Source organism: Patagioenas fasciata, chromosome 3 (assembly GCF_037038585.1).
Source record: "Patagioenas fasciata isolate bPatFas1 chromosome 3, bPatFas1.hap1, whole genome shotgun sequence".
NCBI lineage: Eukaryota > Metazoa > Chordata > Aves > Columbiformes > Columbidae > Patagioenas > Patagioenas fasciata.
Window position 1 is genome coordinate 25202056 of NC_092522.1, and position 20226 is coordinate 25222281.

General features: G+C 47.6%; 1 protein-coding gene across 2 annotated transcripts in view; it reads left to right on the top strand.

Annotated features, from left to right (window-relative positions):
- Positions 1-20226, top strand: part of DUSP10 (dual specificity phosphatase 10) — a 44689-nt gene that overhangs the window by 13333 nt on the left and 11130 nt on the right. The window contains exons 1-2 of one of the 2 annotated variants that reach the window (XM_065835623.2): positions 3174-3285; positions 5090-5929. In XM_065835623.2, coding sequence (XP_065691695.1) covers positions 5134-5929 — 796 coding nt within the window. In that variant the 5' untranslated portion in view covers positions 3174-3285; positions 5090-5133. Of the gene's footprint in view, positions 1-3173; positions 3286-5089; positions 5930-20226 lie in introns of those variants that run through there. The other variant, XM_065835625.2, reaches the window with a different exon arrangement.

The following is a 20226-nucleotide window of genomic DNA, read 5'->3' on the forward strand; positions in this document are numbered from 1 at the left end:
GCGTGGCCACACCTGGCCTGGCTGGAGTGGTTCTGTGTGCCAGAGTGGGTGGCAAAGCCAATGTGGGAAGTGTTGGAGAAGAATCTGGGCCAGGCTGTCAAGAATCCTGCGAGCACAAGCATGACAAGCAGTTGGGTGAAGGGGAACGGCCCGTAGGAGCTTGCCATGCGTCTGCTTTCCAATGTTGTCTGCAGAGAAAAGAATGACCCCAGGGGCAGCACGAGTCAGCGTGATAGCAATTTGGGAGAGCTGCTCTTGATGGGATGACAGGGTCCTCATCCTGTAGATCTTCAACTCAAAAAAGCCACAAATAAGAAAAAAAAAAGGAAAAATTAGGAAACACACACCCAGCGAGACTGCTGTCATCAGCAAGTACCACAGATCCTGGTGAAATGCCAAAGCAGGAGTATCCCCTGAGCTAGATTATAGGACCTCCCCCAACTCAGAACTCACCCCCGCTCCAGAGCTGTATGCTGACCTGGAGCCTGATCTAGAACCATAAGGCAAGCTGGAACTCAATCTAGAACACACCCCAGACCATTAAATTGATCTAGAACCTAAAAAAAAAATTTAGAACTCAATCTAGAACCAGCTGGTAGTCTAGAACCGGACCCCACCGCTCCACCCTTCCCCCAACCAAACAGCTCCAGAATTCGTAGTTGTGCTATAAACCACTGCACCAACACCTCCCAACCTCTACAACCACCAAACCCCAAGTTTTGGAACAGACACAGACCGTTTTGGGTGGTGAATCAAGCACAAGCCCATGGAGAGCTCCTGCCTTAAGCCCAAGTGTGGCCTGAAAGGGTGGTTTTGAGGGAAGCCCAGGCTAACCCTCTTCTCCGCGGTGAGCCCGGTGCCAGCCGCAGCAAAACATGGGCAAAGAGGAACAGCATAAAACAATTACCATGTTATTTCATGTCTCCGAGGAGCCCAACCATGTTTGTGGAGAGACTCTGAGACTGGTGCATTTCTCCATTGATCTTTTAGCTGTCGTGTTGGGGTGGGCAACTGTTAATGCAGCAATTCCACGCGGGTTATTAGAAGCCCGACTTACATTTTATAAGCCTTCAGAAGGTGATACCTCTAGGCTGCAGTTTTTGCCAGTGTGAAGATGAAGTCACTACATGACTGACTTGCTCCAAGTCTTTGCCCACGTTTTCTCTCAGTGGGAACAGATTTCTGGAGGTGAAGCATCCCCTCGGCTCCCCTTTCCTCTCCGGCATGTGTGCCCTACTGTGGCATCACGAGATGGTTGGTGCTGGATGAGTCACTGTCCTGTGAGGAACATTTAAGGGATTTGTTTAAGGGATGGTGGTGAGGAGGACAATTCGACTTGCTGTTTAATTTAGAACTATTCATAAAAAAAACCCCAAGTGTTTAGTGTTTCTGAAATCTTGTTATGTGTTTTCATGAGATTTTTTTTTTTTACTCTGAATTGCTGAATGCTGATGCTGCTGCATCTTACACTGTTTTTTGGTAATAGTCCAGGTTGTATTGGTAGTCACAGCTTGAAAATCCCAGTTGAAAAATGAATTCTGCATGTACGCCCCACAACCAAAGTCTTTGGGGGCTATTTAGGTTCAGTGTTAATCCTATTGACAACATCTAATCTGCTCTGACTTCACCCTTCCTCCTCTAGCTCAAAGAGTTTGTGTTCCCGTTTGTAGGTGAAACTCTCTGGCACTCCCTCTGTTAGGGAGGACCTGGTGGGATGCATTGTTCTGGCCATGCCACTTTCCCTGTCTCTGGCTTGGTGGACTGATGCGTGATGAATTGATGTATGTGTTGAGTTGTGGTTGCTGAATGAGGAAATGCTAAAATGAATGTCACAGCGGGGAAAGAAGGGGTGCAAAAAGTTTGTGCTGCTGCCAGGTACCCTTCTAGCATTCGATGAGTAAATCCATAAATCCAAAAATCAATTTTCACCCTTTGCCTTGCAGTGCGCCTATAGCAAGGGTGAGAGCTCGTTATTTCAACTGTGTCCAGGTCTGACATAGAGAATGAAAGGGATTTATACTTGTCCTCGTAACTGGTCCCAAGAATCTTCTCCTCAAGCCAGTATTTTGCTTTCCTTTTTACACTGGGAGAGTCCAGTCTAATCCGAATGCTTGTGGTCTTTGCTGGACCAGGGTGGACTGGCAGCATGCCAAGAGATGGATTTAATCTGAATTTGCATTAACACAGAGCAACTGGATCCATCATTAACATGGAGGCCAGGTGGGCAGAGACCTCCAAGCCTGGCCACCTCCGAGCTGCACCTCCTGTCCTCCCTGTGCTTTATAGCTGCCATGCAGGGAATTGATGGTTTTTCTCTTCAAAGTACCTTGTGCGGGTTTGTTTTTGTTAGAGGAGGGTTGATTGGAAAAGCACCTGAGCAGCAGCATCCTTGATTTGATGCCATCATTGAGCTACTTGTTGGGGCTGGGGAGGATGTGCAGGACCACCTTGCTGCCCCCAAACTCCAGGAGCATTGGTCTCCCTGCTCTACTTCAAAGATGGGTTGGTCATCACACTGGCACTTTCCTATAGATTGTGTAAATAGCTCTGCTTGTGGAAATGATGCATCTGGGCCATAGGCACCTGCAATCGCTCCCGGTCAGCTCACTGTCTTCGGCAGGCAGTTTGGGGGACAGTGGTGCTGGGGAGGTGATGTGCCCCCGCTCTGAGGTGCAGCCCCCTGATGCGGTGGTGTGGCAGGTCAGGGGTTACTGATGTGCTTGTGGCTTTCCCTGATGAAGGGACCGATTCGGGACGTTCAGCTATTTCGTTGCTGTTTTTTTGCAGGCAGTTTCGCGCAGCGGCTGCGCGGCCGGGCAGCCCCACAAGCCGGATCACCGCCCGGGGCGCTCCGGGCCGCTCCAGCAGCGCCGGCACCGGGGCCGCCTGCGCGCAGCCCGTCCTGCGGGGGGCGCTGCCGCGGGGGGCGCGCGGCCCGGCCGCCTCCGCCTGTCACCGCGGCGCAGCTGCTGCCCCCGGGGCGCGCGCCGGCGCCGCTCCCTCCCGATTGGCTGCCGATGACATCACCGCCCCGGAGCCCCGCGGGCCGGCCACGCCTCCTTCCCCGCCCCGCCGCCCGGCGTCGCGCGGCCATTGGCCAGCGGGGCCGCCCGTCGCCGCCCGCCCCGCCCCCGCCGAGCCGTACATTTACGTGGTAGCAAAAGAGAAAGTAACGAGGATGGTGCGGGCGGCACGCGGGGTGCGGGGTGGGCGGCTGCGGGGCAGCGGGCGCGAGACGCAGCGGCGGCCGCGCGGGGCCGCGACGCACCGGGCCGGAGCGCGCCGGTGAGTGAGTGAGTGAGTGAGTGAGTGAGTGCGGGCGGGGCGGGGAGCGAAGTGAAGCGGCGCCTTGCGGGGGCCGGGGGCTGCGGGAGCCCGGGCACGGTTGCCGCCGCAGGGGGTACCGGCTCGGCCCGGAGCATCGGCTCGGCCCGGCCCGCCGCGAGGGTGGCGGCGGCGGCGGCCCCGGGTGCCTGCGCTCGGGGGTAAAACTTCAGTTTTCCCACTTCTCTGCTGCTTTTCTGTTTTTCCCGTCCCTGGCTGGGGGAGCTGCGTTATTCGTCTCGTTTACTTAATTTTTTTAAAATTGCATCAGGCGACGGCGCTCAGGGCTTGTTTATCCTTATTTTTCCTAAACAGCCGAAAAGAGCGAAGGGAGGTTCGGAAAGACAAGAGGGGGCTGGAAAACCTCCCGGGTGAGCTGCCGCCGGCGCCGCTCCGCCCGGCCCCCGGCGCTCCGCCGCCACCGGGCGGGTGGGTGGTGGCACCTTCCCTCGCTCCGGAGGTGCCCGCGGATCTGCCCCGCTGGCTGTTGTGTATGGGGAGAAAGCATCTTGCGGGCCGCCCCGGGAGGAGGTCTGAGTACTCGGATGGGGCATCTCCGTGCCTGTTGTCGGCGGGCCCGGTGCAAAGCTGAATGGGGAGGAGAATGGGCGTTGCAAGCGCTCGTTCGGTTTTGGGGGTTTGATGGAGTTGGTGAAGTTACTGTTAGGATGTGTTTTCCAGCGAAAGCCTCAGCGGCTCCGAAAGTTGCTGTAGAAGAGGAGGTGCTGTCTGGGCTTTCTGAGGTTCTTCTGCTTTTGTTGTTTTCCTTTTCTCCCGAGTGGAAAGAGGGATTTTTCCAATCCTGTGTGCTGTCTCCTAGCAAATGGCAAGTTGGACAGGCAGTGACCTTGGCCAGGGTGGAGGGGGCCCGTCTTTCTAGAAGGTGTGAAATGCGCTGGACAGGAGACAACTACTGCTCTGGGACTGCTGGAGAGCAGCAGCCTTCCTGGGCCTGGAGCTGGGGGCTTAACAGGGGCTGGATTAACCTCTCCAGCGGGGGGGATGGCAGCGCAAGAGCAAACGTAATTTTTGTAAAGATCTACAGAACATAATTTTCCTGGTTTCTGTTTAGCTTTGTGGTGGTGTTGTGTTTTTGTTTATGTTTTTGGTTGAATTTTTTTTGGTGTGTGTGTGTGTTATTTGTTGTTTGGGGTTTGTTTGTTTGGGTTTGTTTTGTCTTTTTTGTTGTTGTTGTTGAGTTGTGGGATTTGTTTTAGTTTTGTTTTGTTTTAGCTTTAAGTGTTTAACTGTGTAACTGTTTTGGAGAACTTATTCATAAGCTAGTTTTATTCCAGCTTGCTGGAAAAGTTGCATGTCACCACTGACACATTCAGCTCCTGCATGTTCCTCCCAGTAGCAGAGTCAACCCAGTACTTGCTCCCCATGCCGTGAGCAACGGGAACAAGAGAACGTGCCTCTCTGTCATTATCAGTTGCGTGCCTGGGGTTTCGGAATAGCTCAGCACCATCTGCATGTAGACAAATGCCTTCTCCTGGGTAGCGCTGCACGGTCCAGGCTGGTCGCGTGTATTCCGTCTGCCATGTGCACAAATGCAGATTGCTGAAGTATTTGCTGCAGGACTCAAAATGGTTTTTTAGCAACTACTGTGAGCTGACAACTGTCAGGAGGAGTTGTTAGTTTCTTACCTGTGGGTAATGCGTGTTGGCAAAGTAAGTTGCTGTGTCTGTAGGCTTGTGTGATTTCATGATCTGTTTTCATCACCTATTTCTTCTTCCTGTTCCCCCTCCCTTTTTCTCTTTTGCAGGGTGATCTTGAGTTCTTCTTAACTTGCTAGTGCTCAGCCTCCTCATGCCTCCATCTCCTTTAGACGACAGGGTAGTAGTGGCACTTTCGAGGCCGGTGAGACCTCAGGATCTTAACCTTTGTTTAGACTCTAGCTATCTTGAATCTGCCTCTTCTGCTGGTGAGAGCCACTCCAGTCTGCTTGGCGCAGCTGTCGTGTCCCTAAAGACTGCTAATCTCACGTATATGCCCTCATCCAACGGCTCTGCACGCTCCCTGAGTTGTGGATGCAGCAGTGCCAGTTGCTGCACTGTGGCAACGTACGACAAGGACACTCAGGCCCAAACTCAAGCGAGCACCAGCAGCACCAGAGCCTCCACCGCCTGCCCTGCCAGCCAAATGGTCAACAGCAATGAGAATGCCGGCAGCTTGAGCCCGCTGGGCGGAGTGGGGAGCCCAGTCTCAGGCACCACCAAGCAACTCGCCAGCATCAAAATAATTTACCCCAATGATCTAGCGAAGAAAATGACCAAATGCAGCAAGAGCCACCAACAGAACCAAGGGCCTGTCATCATTGACTGCAGGCCATTCATGGAGTATAATAAGAGCCACATTCAAGGGGCTGTCCACATTAACTGTTCCGACAAAATTAGCCGGAGAAGGCTCCAGCAGGGCAAGATCACTGTCTTGGACTTGATCTCCTGCCGGGAAGGCAAGGACTCCTTCAAGAGGATCTTTTCCAAAGAAATAATAGTTTATGATGAAAATACCAATGAGCCAAGCAGAGTAATGCCTTCCCAGCCACTTCACATAGTGCTGGAGTCACTCAAGAGAGAAGGCAAGGAACCCCTAGTCCTAAAAGGTAATCTTCCTCTTTGCCTGTGTGTAACCTCATGGTCTGCTTTGCAGTCTGTGGATTCTGCTGTCAGCTTTGCTGATGGTTGAATTTTCAAAGCATTTGTTTGTTTCTAGGCAGGCCTGTGTGCCTCGAGTTATTGATGGCAAAGCAAGTGTTTTCCACGAACGTGGTGGGGAGATGCTTGTTTTTCTCTGACTGTTGTCCTTGAGTAGCGGAGAGGGTGGGAACTGGAAGAAGGAGGAAATGCACTTCCTGGTGTCTGTCTGTGCAGACAAAGAATTTCCCCCAGTGCCTTCTCTGAGTATTTATAGTCCAAGGGGCAGAGGTCCAGGAGGGTATACTTCACTTTTAGCTCATCAGACTGACCTTTACTTAGCAGCCTTATTTTAGTCTGTATAAAACTGAACTTGGAGGTGCTGGAGATGGGCAGTGGGAAAGTAGAAGGGAGGAGGAAGGATGAGAGAGGCCACTTGGTCTGAGGCATTGCATCATGGACCAGTCAGCAAAACCTGAGGAGCAGTCAAGCCTTGTTTAGGTGTTCTGAGATCAGAATAATGGAGAGAGGGAGATAATTTGTCTGAAAAGTGATCTGAAAGTGTTACGTTTACATGCATGCATACTTACATATGTATATGGTTTTCCTGTAAAGGCTTCTGTTTTAGTGTGGTGGTTGATCTATCCCTCAGTGCTCTGGGGGAAATGAGCTCCACCAATTGAGGCAGCATCCAAGCACTCTTCCCTTTCTTCACTTGATTCTGCAGCCCGTTTGTAACAGTGTTGCCCTCTAGATTGAATCTCTTTTCCCTTGGGTGTTTATGCCATTGGCAGACACCGTCTGTGGCACGGGGAAACTACAGAAAGATTTGTTGCTTGTCTCATACTGTATGTATTTAATTCACTTTATTTTTCTGTACAGCTTACTACTTCTAACCTGTACATGGCAGATGGATGGATTGGGTCAATAGTTTGTCCCCTTTCTTTTATGTAGTCTCAGAGCTTTACAGGAGCTAAGGGTCCTGTGAGATGCTCCTCTGGGTTTATCTTGTGGAAGCTTAAAATTGCACGGAACTTTCTTCTTGCTCTCAGCAAGTGTATGGTCATGCTGGGTTTACTTTGGCACTTGCTTCAGGCTCCCAGTGTGCTCTTATTGATTCTCTCAGGTTGTGGTGGTACCCTTCATGTGTTAAAAACAAAAACCAACCAAACAAAAAAAACCCCATGAGATTCTTCGGAAGATGAGGTTACAACCGAAGTTCTGTGTTTCTTGCTGTAGTCATTCTGTCGTACAGCCCTTACGACTGGATATGTGGCTGTAGTCTGCAAGACTTCCTGTCCTTAGAGAAGTGGGATACTGAAGGTGTCTTCCCTCTGTGTTTCTCTGAACACATTGAAGTGCCTGTGGACCTCAGACTGGCAGTTTTTCAGTGCCTGAAGCAAGAGGCCCTGGCCGAGGTGGAGCCACAGAGCTGTAGTTGGGCAGCACAGAGATGTTGGGTCCTGTGGACAGCCCCTTCTCCCACCCTCCAGCGCCGGTTGCCACCCCTGGCTGCTGTGCTGGGTTTAACTGAGCGCTTGTGGGGTTCCTTGGACCATTTTTAGCTTTCAACCACTGAGGAGCTGTTAGCATCTTCCTCAAAGATGCTTAGCAGAAATCACGTTCCTCAGACCGTTCTACCAACAGATCCAGAAGGGTGCTAGAAAACAGAGGAGGCACAAATCCTTTTGCTTTTTGGATGTAGTGATCAGCTGGGCCAGAGCAGACTTCACCTGGGGCATGTGTAAGCAGGAGCTTCCCATCACCCTAACTCCCCTCCATTGAAGTGGAGCTCGAACAGGGGTCGAATGGCATCGAGCATGGAATAAAGCAGCATTTTAGGAAGGCTCTGGTTAAGTTTCCGAGCCAGAGGAGCGGTGCTGGTGCTTGTTATTTAGTTTCACTTGTCAGATAGCGTTTTTTCCATCATGCTTCAGCAGCCCAGGAGCTGGTGCACACACACCCCTGGGTTCAGGCACTGAAATGAAACCGGGGGGTAGCTGGAGAGCTCTGTTAGCCTCCACTTGTTATTTCGGGCCATTTCTCTCGCTCACTGCAATCTGGCCCTAAGTTATTGCCGGCCCATCTGATCCCCTGTGTTGTGTTTGCAAACACTGGTTGCTAGCCTGGCCGTCCAAGTTTATGTCCCCCTGATCCGGTGCCACCTTCTCCATGTTTGGTGCTGCCTGTCAGCCCGCGGCCCCGTTGCTGTTTTCGTGGCAGGGTGTCGTGTTGTGGGGCGAATCCGATCGGCAAAGCCAAGGGTTGAGTTACGGCTTTGGCTTACAGCGCACTGGGGCAGTGACGTGGCCCCATGTGCATTTAGGTTTTAGGTACTTGAGTCTTTTCAAGCAGCAGAGAAACTTTGTGTGGTTTCCAAAGGCCAGACTGTGATCTATAGATAAATCTATGTATGGGACACCTTATTAGGCTCAAGTTAAAACGAGATGGCCTGATTTATTTTTAATGTAGCAGACTAATATATAAACTAGCACTGTGACAAGGCAGTGTTGGGGGTTTTGTATGCTGTGGTACAGGGAGATTTTAAGACCTCTGTTCTTCCCTTCCTGTGACTATTTGCTGCTTCCTTTAATATATTTTTTTGGTCATAAATACAACATTTGCATAATTTTGATTTAAGCTCCTTAGAAGAAACTGTTTGCTTATTTCTTTGTTCACAAGGCACGACACCACTTGAGGCAGGCATGACTCCCCTATTTTTACAAAATGAAGAGAGGGGGGGAAAAAATAATCATGTACCTCACAGCACTGCCACACAGCCTCTAGCAGCCTAATCTGTCAGGGCTGAAGCTGCTGCTCAGCCTGCTTGTATACATAATAGGAAGATGTCATGTTTCCTCCCTGCACCCACAAACCTCTGTGCTAGACCATGGTGTTGCATGCTTACTGAAACCTAAAGGCCTTCCTTTTTGTGGATGCTGCTTGGTTGTTGTTGGTTTTGCTTAGTTTTGGGAGGAGAGGAGGAAGAACCAGTGATGTGAGTCCGGTGTCCCTTCTGCTTGAGGTGAGTGCAAAGCTGTTGCGTGGCGGTGCAGCCCTGGGTGGCTCAGCAGCTCTGCTCCTCCTCGGCTGGCTTGTGCCCCTTTTTTTTCCCCTGCAAACCTATCTCTGCCTTCCCAGAGCGCCTCAGCTCACAGCAAGAGTGGCCTGGAGCCTTGGGGATTTGTGTGCTTGCGTTTGCTGCTGGGACCTAAAAATAGGAAGTGGGAAATTGATTTGCATTCAGATTAAAAGTATTATTTTTACCCAGAATGCAATGTTTAGGTGTGGAGTTGAGCATTTCTTTTCCAAGTCAAACTGAATCTACAAATGTAACAAAAATGAGAAATGGAAGCTTCTGCGTCAAGAAACTTTGACAGCTTTTAAGGCACGAAGAGTTGCCTTTGTCTGCCTTGCTGGTGCGTAGTGGTGTTGTCTTCATCCTGCCCATCCACCTCTGCCTTTGAGCCCCAGCAGCAGGAGCCTTGTGAACCCCCCTAAATCTCATGTTTAGTTTTTAAAGGCTCCTGTTTTTGACTACAGGGAAACACCAAATACAAAATCAGAGGTGCAAAATGTAATTTGGCAAATAATCTTTTTTTCCTATCTGTAAAGCAATAGCTGGACTGCTACAAGGGGGGATGGGGAGGAACAGGCTGGTGGCGATAACAACTGGTTGCTTCTCTGTTCTTGTTCCTGGTCTGAGAAGCTTATTTATGTTCTGGCTTTCAGTCTTCTCATTGCTCATATAACAGGGAAATAAACGAAGTGGCTTGCTCTTGTTATAGCAGGGAGTATAAGACCTGCCAGCAAACCACTTCATGCTTTCTGCCATGGTCTAAGAATAGCTTCAGATCTCTTACCACACCGAAGTCACATATCAGCAAAGTTGAAACAACTACAGAGGGACCGAGATGCCTATAAAAGGAGTAAGTGCCTGATTTATGTTGTCCCATGTTTGTGCAAAATGCTATGATCTGCTGCCTTTGGAATACTTGACCTGGTCATAATCTGTCGCTAAGAAATTATTTTTTATTATTAATTATATAACTTAACTGTGTAGGTGTTATTTTAAGTACCAATGGGATTACACTGCACAAGTGTGTTTGGGAGTGAAACTTGACGCAATAGTCAACAAAACACGTGCCTGGCACTTATTTCCACGAGAGATCTCCACTGAATAATGATTAGGTCATGGTTGTAATAGGGAAATGTGTATTTTTAAGTGTTAAGTAATGCATGTGAAACCTCCAGTGTGTTTAAAACTGTGTTCCTTCTGTGCTGCAGAGGAAATCTGGCCCCATTAGTCACTGGGGAAGAAACTTCTGGCTCTGTTAGGGCTGAGATTTCACCTTCAGTTTCCAGGTTCTTATTGCTGGAGTTGAAAAAGCATGTGTTTCTCTACTGGAATAGATAATCTTATTGGCTGTAACACATGAAAATTGATTGTATGTGTCTATTCCCTTTGCATATAGATAAATTAGGGTAATAGTGTGGTTGGAGACCACAGTCTTTTCTATAGTCCGGGGTGATATTTCTGCGGAGGAGTGCACCTGTAAACTTTGCCTGTTCAACAGGAATGGGATGTGTAGCATCTCCTCCCAGACAGTGGCACCTGGGAGACCAAAGTGCTGCCTTGTCACAGTGCCTGTCATATTTTAACTGTCATTTCCAAGCAATGACACTCCCTTGGAAAGAGAAGAACAGGAAAGATTATATATTTTTATATATATATAAAATATATATGTGGGTTTTTTTTGCTGTGTTGCTTTTTTTTTTTTTTAGCTCTGCAGCTTCTTAGACCTTTGAAAACCAAACTATGAGTCAAGAAGCGAAGTGTTACGTATCTCTGCTTGTAAAGAAAAATCTGGCCCATGCTCTGTGTAAACTGGGGGGACAGCCCCTGCAATGTTCCTGGTAGGCAGGCGTTGGGTTATAATTAGCCCAATGCCTTGTGTGCCGCCCTTGCCCTGTCAAAGGTGAGACACTCCACTAGTAAAATCTTTATGGGGTTGCTTGTTGGTGTGTCTTCTGACTTTTTATTCTTAAGGTGAGCACAGCCTTCTTGGGAGACTTGGCATGGAGGAATAGGTGTATTTGAGGTCTAAGTTGTGTCTGGATGTTAACTGATATAAGTAGGCTTTTTTGTTTTGGTTTTTTTTTTTAGGACCTGTACATGGGTTGTTTTCTTCCAAAGCAGCAGCCAATGTTTTTACTGCGCTTGAGAGCACAAACGTTTTTAGTGAGATTGCCTTGGCTTTACAATGCCTTTTGAAGTGTGGGATCAGCCATTGTCTTTAGACTATGACTCTTTCTTTACTCTGTAAAAAAGCCACATTATAATTTTTAAAATAAATTTATGCAGGCAACTCTGAAGTGAAGAAATGCGATAAATAGGAGCAGCATGCACACAGTCTTAGCATTTTTCTGTTTTGTGTGTTTACCAGCCAACCAGGAGAGAACTATTTCTCAAATATTCGGCATGGTCTTGCGGGACTATAGAAGTCAGGCTGTTTAAAGAAATAGATTGTGGTAATCTATGAAGATGATGTAATGCATTGTCCCTTTACGAGTAAGATAAGATTGTGTGTGGTGCCTTGGCCTTGTTGGGAAGTCTCTGGTGAGCCTCTGAGAGCGCTGGCTACAGAAATCAGAACCTGAATTATCATGAGCAGTTGTTTGCCTGGAGCTTTGTTTCTAGATACTCACCTGAATCTGTCCTCAGTGTTTTTTAAAACACCTCTGTACTGTAAAAATTAAAATTCTTTTTGAGGTTCTTGTTACCACAAAGGTGTTTGGTGACTTGAGGCTTGGAGAAGAGCGATGGGTATCATGGATATCACCTTTCCCCTCCTCCCCTAAAAGTCAGAGCTGGCAAAGAGCCCTGTCGAGAGGAGGCTGGATAAAGGTCTTGAGCATTGCACTTGCTTCTGCTTCAGCTGGCAGGTCTTCCAGGTGGCTGCCTCCCACCTGCTCTTGATGCAATGAGTGGTGGTGGTGATGCTGGTAAAGCTCACGTGTGCACCAGTGCTTTTTGGTTTGGCCACCAGTCTTGACTGTGCCTCTAGATACACCCTGTGTGGAGGCAGAACAGGGGGGGCTGCTGTGAGCAGGAGGGGTTTAGCAGAGTTACTTCTGCAGCTAGTAAGTCCTGGGGTACTCGTGGTTTCTGTGTAGGGTGGGCGATCAGTGCTTCAGGAGTGAAGCTGCAGGGTTGGTTTTGTTTTTTTAAATGCCTTGTGACTTTTTAGTACAGGAAACTCTTTGCTTCAATTAATATCTACGATTAAGACAACTTCACATCTGGCAGTGTCTCAGCCCACTGGAGGTTGGTTTTGGTGTGTCTCCCCCTGCTCTGAAAGATGTTGCTTCCCCAGGGGCGTGTGTCTCTTCAGAAGGTGGTCTCTGACTTGGTTCTGGACCTGTGCAGCAGCTTTTTAGGGCTTGAAGAAGAGATGGGAGAAGTGTATCTTACATGTGGTACAGAGAAGGGGTAATCTGACTGGAAGGATAATTCTGTGCCTAGATAGCAGGGCAGTCTCAGGGCCAGGGGAGCTTTGGCCAAGGCCCTTCAATAGTTGTTCTCCCTTTGTGACTGAGCACACACAACAGACTTTTTGTGAGGCCTTGGACAAGTCATTTTAATCTGTCTGTGTTTTCTTTTCCTATCCTCTGCGCTGTTTGTAACGCTGAGCTCGTCTCTCTTCTTGTGATCAGTGCTAAGTGTGGCTCATCCAGGTTCATCCACTGTCACAGCAGTGCCTGGAATGCCACAGCTGCCTGTTGCAGAAAGTTGGAGAGAGGCTTGCAAGCACCCTCTTCCCCTCCTCCCCCAACAGCACTTCTTTGCTGAAGTGTTGAACTGCAGGCTCTGATTTTCCCACAGGGTGTTTTTGTTCTCTTAAAAATTTAAAATTCATTTTCATGTTTTTCTCTGCTTGGGTGAGCAGGTTACCTTTTTTCTAAAGGAAAGCTCCACTCCCAGTGAAGAAACCAAGATCCAAAAGGGGCAAAAGCTTATGATCTCCTGGCACTTGTTTTTAGTGGTGTCCCTAAGAGCATGTCCCAGGGGAGTGCATGCAGAGAGACCTGAACCAGCAAGGCTGTGGGGAGCAACTGGGATCTTGTAGGTTGTGATAGCACAAGGGATAATGGCTTTAAACTGAAGGATGATAGATCTAGATTAGATATAAGGTAGAAATTGTTCCCCAGGAGGGTGGTGAGGTGCCGGCACAGGCTGCCCAGAGAAGCTGTGGATGCCCCATCCCTGGAAGTGTTCAAGGCCAGGTTGGATGAGGCTTTGACCAACCTGGTCTGGTGGAAGGTGTCCCTCCTGTGGCAGGGGGGTTGGAACTAGATGATCTTTAAGGTCTCTTCCAACGCAAACCATTCCTTGATTCTATGATTCTAAGTCTGGTTGCCACCTAGTCCCTCTTGGCCTGAAGGAATGAGCCTCCGATTGCTGCTGCTTGGGGCAACATGAGACTTGTTGAGCTCAGCTACACCCACAGCTCCCTTGGCTGAGGTCCAGCCAGCTCATGTGTCCCTGAACTGGGCTGTCCTCACCGAAGGGGTCTGGGGTGACTATAAATCTGTCATCACCTTCTGCTGGGGGGACATGAGTGTGCTTGGTGGGTGGGCAGGCATGGCAGCCACTGTTTCTGCTAGGGTTAGGTGCTGCTTTGAATGTATGCATCACTCTGTTTCTAAGGTGATGGCTTTGAAGGAGGAAATTTGGAAAAAAAAAAAAAAATTAAAAAAGTGATGTGAATGTGTTGATTCCACCTCTTTTACTATGCTTTAGCAAGCCTTCAGTGAGCCTGAGTTAATTCCCACTTAATTTGCTGCAACAGAGAAGAACCGCTTTTAATTAAAGGTAATAAAAAGTCGACGAAATGTTACTCCGTGTCCACACATGAATTATCACATACATATATATATTTTTAATTTTTTTTTTTTTTTTTACAGTGGCTTAGAGATTTGGAAAAAAGATGACTTCTAAACTTCTGCCATATTGGGTGAATTGATTGTCTCTAGTTTATTGTACCAAAGTGTGACATTAAGCTTTATGAAAACAGTTGACCAATAATGTTTTAAAGCAAAAGCTATTATTGGAGCAGTTGACCTGTACTGTAGTGGTGATGGGCTCTAATTCTTCTTGGTCTCTGCTAAAATAATGAGAGTGTGTTCAGTTGATGGAAACTAGGAATAAGCCTTTTGCCACTGCTTAGAATTTGCAGGCATATTTTAGGTACTAAACCCGCTTAATGATTGATTAATGTGAGGTTAATCTTGGGTTTGTAGGTGTTTGTGTTAGTTCTGTAAGGCAACATGACAGCTCTGAGGGGTTATGCTTCCTGGGAAACATTAGGGTTAACTCACCTGTGGAGACAAAGAGACCCAGGTTGGTTTTGAGCTGGCTGAAGAGATTCCTTGTTTGATTGCTATTTAGGTCTGGATTCTGCAAATCTGTCTCCCTCTCTCTGTCTTTTTTGGTGGTCTTCTCTTGAATATATGGCTACAAACTGGGTCAACTTTCTGTTGCTTTTTGGGGGTTTTAGGGTCTAGTCTTGTTTCTTTTACCATTAGGATTGTGATTTAAGACGTTTCTGACAGTGTGGGGGGCTGGCTTGCACCGTGCTACTTCCAGTAGTTTGCTGCTTTTATTTTTGGACAGTGTGGCACTGGGATGTGTCAAGAGAGCAACCTTTACTTTCTCTGGGTTTTCTTCTTGTGCTTTGAAATTGCCTTGCTGGAAGGTGTCAAATCAGAGCCAGATATTATTTGTAGCCAAAAGCAAGAAGCTCTTCACTTTAGAAAGAGTTTAGATGCAGCAGGGATGGATGACACTCCCAAACGCTGGTGTGGTATATCAGCACCCTGTTTTCCTTTCCTATCGATGCAAATGTTACTGGTGTTTCTGATGTGGAGGAGCAGTGGTTTGGGTTGTAAAAAAAGCCTGTACTTAGCCTCGGGAGAAACAAAGCAGCCCACTCTGTTGTTAGAAAGAACTCGTCCTGAAGAGATTGCCCTTAAAAGGGTAGAGTGAATAAATGGATGGCTGAAACATGAAAATGTCAGTGTTCTCTAAAACACATGAATTAAAACAGAAATGTGCGCTCCTACGTATCCAGGATGACAGGTGTCTGACGCGGTGCCAGGGCTCTTCTGCCTCTTCAGACAAGTTGAGCCAAAGCCCTCTGTGCTGTGCTGGTGTCCTGGCTGTCCCCAGGCCAAGTGGGCCAGGTGCTCGAGGGATGGACTTGGTTATAGGCAGTGAGAGAACTGGTAACAGGCTAAGAAACAAACCAAACCTGGTGTTTTGGGCAAATCTGATCTGCTCTACCTCTGTCTGTGAAAACAGACTTGTAGTTCTTTGTCAAAATAAAACCTTTTGTGGTATCTTTATTGCATTAAAATAGTTCATGTTCCCTCCCCTCCTTACTTCCCCTGCCTCCTTTGTACATAGCTTTAGCATTTCTTGATGACCTTTTTGTTAATATGATTTCCAGTGGGAGCATTTCACAGTAGAAGTATGTATTCCTTCAGGGTTTACGCTGACATTTCCAGTGATTATTTAATTGGACTTCATGTTAGCCTGCATCCCCACGGGAACGCATACTTTTGCTATGAGAAGTTGTAATGTGTCTAATTTTGAGTTTCTGCTATAAATGTTTGCCCTCCAGGGAGGGTAAGTCCAGTCCTCATCTGTCGCTGCAGAATCATCACCGTAGTGTGTTTGGGATGTGTGGTTTCTTGTCTTGTTCCTAATCGCATTATTGTATAGCTTAATCTTTATGCCAATCCAAAGCAGGCCTTCTCTTCTTTCACCTTCCTGACCGTTCTCCAAGGATAACTCAGCTCTCTGAATGATACTGTCATGTGGTTTATTTTCCTGTGAATACTTTTTTTTTCTCCTTTCAAATGTGTAGATTCTGCATTTCCTCAACATAGGGGGATTTCCAGTTGCAAGCTGGAACCACTGTCTTGATATCAGAGACATGGTCTGAAAGTATTCACAGTGGCTTCTTGACAGGCTGCTAAGTAGTCCAGAAGTTAGTGACATCTCTTGGAAAAGCTGGTGAGTAAGGTATGGAATGGATATGTGGGACTTGTATGTGTGGCCTGGGCCCAAAGCTTAGGGTCTGAGTTAGAACTAAGTGTAAGACAAAAATCCCAAACTGAAATCCCAAGAGGGGTTATGTAGCAGCAGGTTGAAATATTGTGCTGGTTTGACTGAAAATGAGTTAATGTTTTTCATGCGGTTAGAAACCTTTCTTTTTCATAGGTAGCACAGTCATTATTTGGTCTTAGTTTGAGAACAAGAAAACACCCCGGGACAGAATTAATGTTTTTAATTGCTCTGGTTTGAGAACCAAGGACATTCTGAGTGCTCTGCCCACAGCTGTGAGGCATGGAGGAAGGGGGGGCATGGATGGGGCAGAGCTTGACTGACATCCAGACTGATCAATCGGAGTATTCCGTACCCTTCTTTGCTCCTTTTTGTTGGAGCTGGGGGAGTTCTGTTTGGGACTTTCATTAGTTCAGCCTTTTGCCATCCTGCCATTTGCAGAGGCCTCTGGGCCTTTCTGCCTTTTTCTTTTTTTTTTTTTTTCTTTTTTTTCCCTCTCTTTGGAATCAGCTGTTGGGATCAGGTGCTGCTTTCCTGGAAGTGGCTGCTTGGTGTGGACAGAGTTTGTGAGGAATTGCATTGATTATCTTTTATTTTATATTCTATTTCTATTTTTTATATATATATATATATATATATATTTACTAGCAGTGTATTATTCTTTTTTTATTTTATTAAACAATGTTTATCTCAATCCAAGTTTCTCCCTTCTATTTAGATTCTCTCCTGTATTTTGGGGTGTGGGGAGGAGGCTGAGTGGCTGTTATGGTTATATTGCTAGTTTGGGTTAAACCATGACAAATATATTTATGTGTGTATATATATACACACACATATGTTTATATAGGTTTTTTTAATTGGAACTAATTTTGGATGATCTGGGGTTCTTCAACCTGGAGAAGAGCAGGCTCCAGGGAGACCTTATTGTACTTAAAAGGGGCCTATGAGAAAGATGGGGACAGACTTTTTAGCATGGCCTACTGTAATAGGACAAGGGGTAATGGTTTTAAACTAAAAGAGGGGAGATTCAGGCTAGACATAAGGAAGAAATGTTTTACAATGAGGATTATGAAACACTGGCCCAGGTCGCCCGGAGAGGTGGCAGATGCCCCATCCTTGGAAACATTCCAGGCCGGGCTGGATGGGGCTCTGAGCAACCTGATCTGGTTGAAGATGTCCCTGCTCATTGCAGGGGGGTTGGACTAATGAACTGTGAAGGTCCCTTCCAACCCAAACTGTTCTGTGATTTGGTTGTGCTCAGAAGAGGAAAAGTGAAGGGGTGCAAGAGCTGATGGTGGAAAGAAGCAAGCTGTGTGTTGAGCTGTGGAAGGCATTGGGGGTGAGAACGTGGCTGAGAGCAAGTGGTGGTGAGGCAGGAGGAGCTGAGTGGAGCTGGGCAGAAGCAGCATCTCTGGCAGGGAAAGGGGTTTTCTGTGACCTCTCTCCTGGGACATGTCCCTAGGGCAGCTGGCTGCTTTATACCTGGTGTCGAAGTGCGTAAGTTGATGAGCCAGGGACTGCAAAGGGCAGTGGGAGAGGATGTGCTGTGACAAGTGGCATGAGCCGTAGCGAGATGAAATTGGAAATAACATGCAAACACGCGTGCATGTGCCGCAGTGTGGACAGGAAACCTTTCCTCTTTATCTGGCGTCATACTCTTGACTTCTAAAGGGACCTCAAAGAGGTTGTGTCAAGGATGTGCTTGTAACTCCTCAAGGCCGGAATTTGTGTACAAACTGACCTCTTAGGATAGTTCCCACATGGAAAAAACCTGACCTTGCAAGTTCTCTGGAATGCGGGGTTTTGCCTTTTTTTGATGTGCCGTTGGCAGCTCGATTAGAGGGAGAGACGCGATTAGATTGAGTGTATCGAGGTGGAAGCTGTGCATTGTGAACTATGTTTACTTCCACTATTTGTTGTTTGTTTTAAGCTTAACCTTTTGCAGCAAGGCTGCTGCTGAATGCTGTGTGGGTGACAGGGAAAGAAACCCTGCAATGAATCTTCTGAACCTCCTGCAGACAGGTGAGAAATACGCTTGCAGGACCAGAAAGTCAGATCTGTTCTACTTGCTAGTAGCAATAGAAGTGAAAGGCCTTCAGTTGAGCCTTCGATTTTTTAGAAAACAGGAGGCCAATGTAGGTTCTTGATGTAAATGTGGATACTTCTGTTGTAAAAGCATGGGATTTCTCTTTTTATTTTCCCCCCTTTAACAGCAGGAATGGTAATGCGTAAAGCAGTCCTGGTGTCACTGTGGTCTCCTTGTACTGCAGAATGATGGGCTCCCCTCTGTTGTGGGCTTAACCTCACATAAATCTCCCTCCAGTGTTTGAAAAACAAACAAAGAATAAAAAAAAAAGCCACAACTTCCTTGAAATTGAAGAAACAGCTACTAATGTCACCTGGGTGAGTGTGGTCTGGTAGGTCCCCACCCCTTCTGACAGAAGGGAGTTGCCTTTCTCATCTCAGCTTCCCGCTGTGTGCACCAAATACAATATTTTCAACCATGCTGAGCTTTCTACAGCAGTGAGGCCAAGCCCTGAGTGCTGCTCAGCAGCAGCTGTGGTGAGGAGGACATCTGTCTCAGAGTAGGAACACCTCTACAAGGACCTGCTTGGATTAGTCCTGTTGTTCTAGAAGAGATGAGGGAAGCACAGTTCTTTGCCACAGTGAGTGGAGCCCTGTGTGGACAAGGAAAGTGGCTGTCCTGTGGTGTTTAGGAAATCTGGGCATCCCTTCTTTCAGTACCTCAGGATGAAAAGAGAAAGATCCCCAGTGTGGACCATGAGCCCTCTTTGCTATGGCTAAAATGGTGCCAGCAACAGCTGTGGGAAAGTGTGGTGGCCAGATCTTCCACTGCAAGGTGATTTTGGCTCTCATGCTCTATGGGTGCACCCCCAGTGTCTTCCATGCCCTCCCTGCTAGTGCCTTTGGTACCCAGTAAACCTGCCCCTGCTTGAGGCTGAGTACTGCATAAGAAATATGGAGAGTTAAGGGCTTTCCTTTTTCTTTTATTTATTCTATAGCATCTGGTGGTGTTGGAGATAAGGTAGTGGGCTTTAAATTTGGCTATGGCCTATATACAAGATCCTTTGTGCACAGCCATAAACTTCTGTAGATATGGCTGTGTTTGGTGGTGGTATCAAAAGATGGTCTGGGTGGTTGTCCACATCCTGAGCATGGATCTGGCTTATACAGGCTGAATTCTGCTTCAGCCTGTACAGCTCCTTTTTTTCCTTGGTGGAAGCAAGCAAGCTGTGATGAATTTGTTGCTAAAAGTGAACCTGTGTCGGATGGGGAGTGGTACCTCTGTGCTCACTGGTTCTTCTTCCGTGGAAAAGCAGCCCTCCCTTAGACCTGTGACCTGGGGACAAGACCCTGTCTCCAAATAAGCTTACCTGGCTTCAGCCCTCTGTAAAGCTGTCATGTGAAGGTCAGCACAAGAAAAGTGATGCTGCCTGCCCATAGGGATGGTAACCTGAGCCAAAGGGGAAGATGTGACATTAATGAAAGAAGATAAGCACGGTGCTCAAAGGTAAGTGCATCTCACTCGAGCATGGTGCTACAATCCGCAGCATGACCTGCTGTGGAGCAGGAGCTGCCCAAACGCTGGCAATAAAGCAGGGGTGGCTCAGCACCAACATGCCACCCTGCAGCAGGACCTCTGGGCACCACTGGTGGCACAGCACAGAGGTGGCCCTGGCACCCCAAACTCTCCTGCATGGGTGGGAAAAGGGTGCAACACCAGGTGGGTGAAGCATCTGGCAGTACCTGGCCTCTGTTTTTACGTGCCAGAGTCACATTTGCTTAACCTTGAGGCATCCTGCACTTTGAATCAACTTGACACAAAGTCATCTGTTCATTAATAACACAGGAGCAGTTTAATTGTTGTCTTAGTGGAAAAATACATGAGACTGTCATCAGCTGTTGCTTCTGGCAGTGCTTTTTTGCGGTAATGTAAATAAATGAGGTCACAGGTTTAAAGGAACAGGCTGTACTTGCACAAATTTGAAGCGTCATCTTAAACAGATATACACCGATTTTCTGAATGTCTCCATCCTGTGCCCCAAATTATAGTTGTAACATTTTGACCTTAAACACACTCAAACGCTGTCACAGGAGCTTGGATTTGCTTGT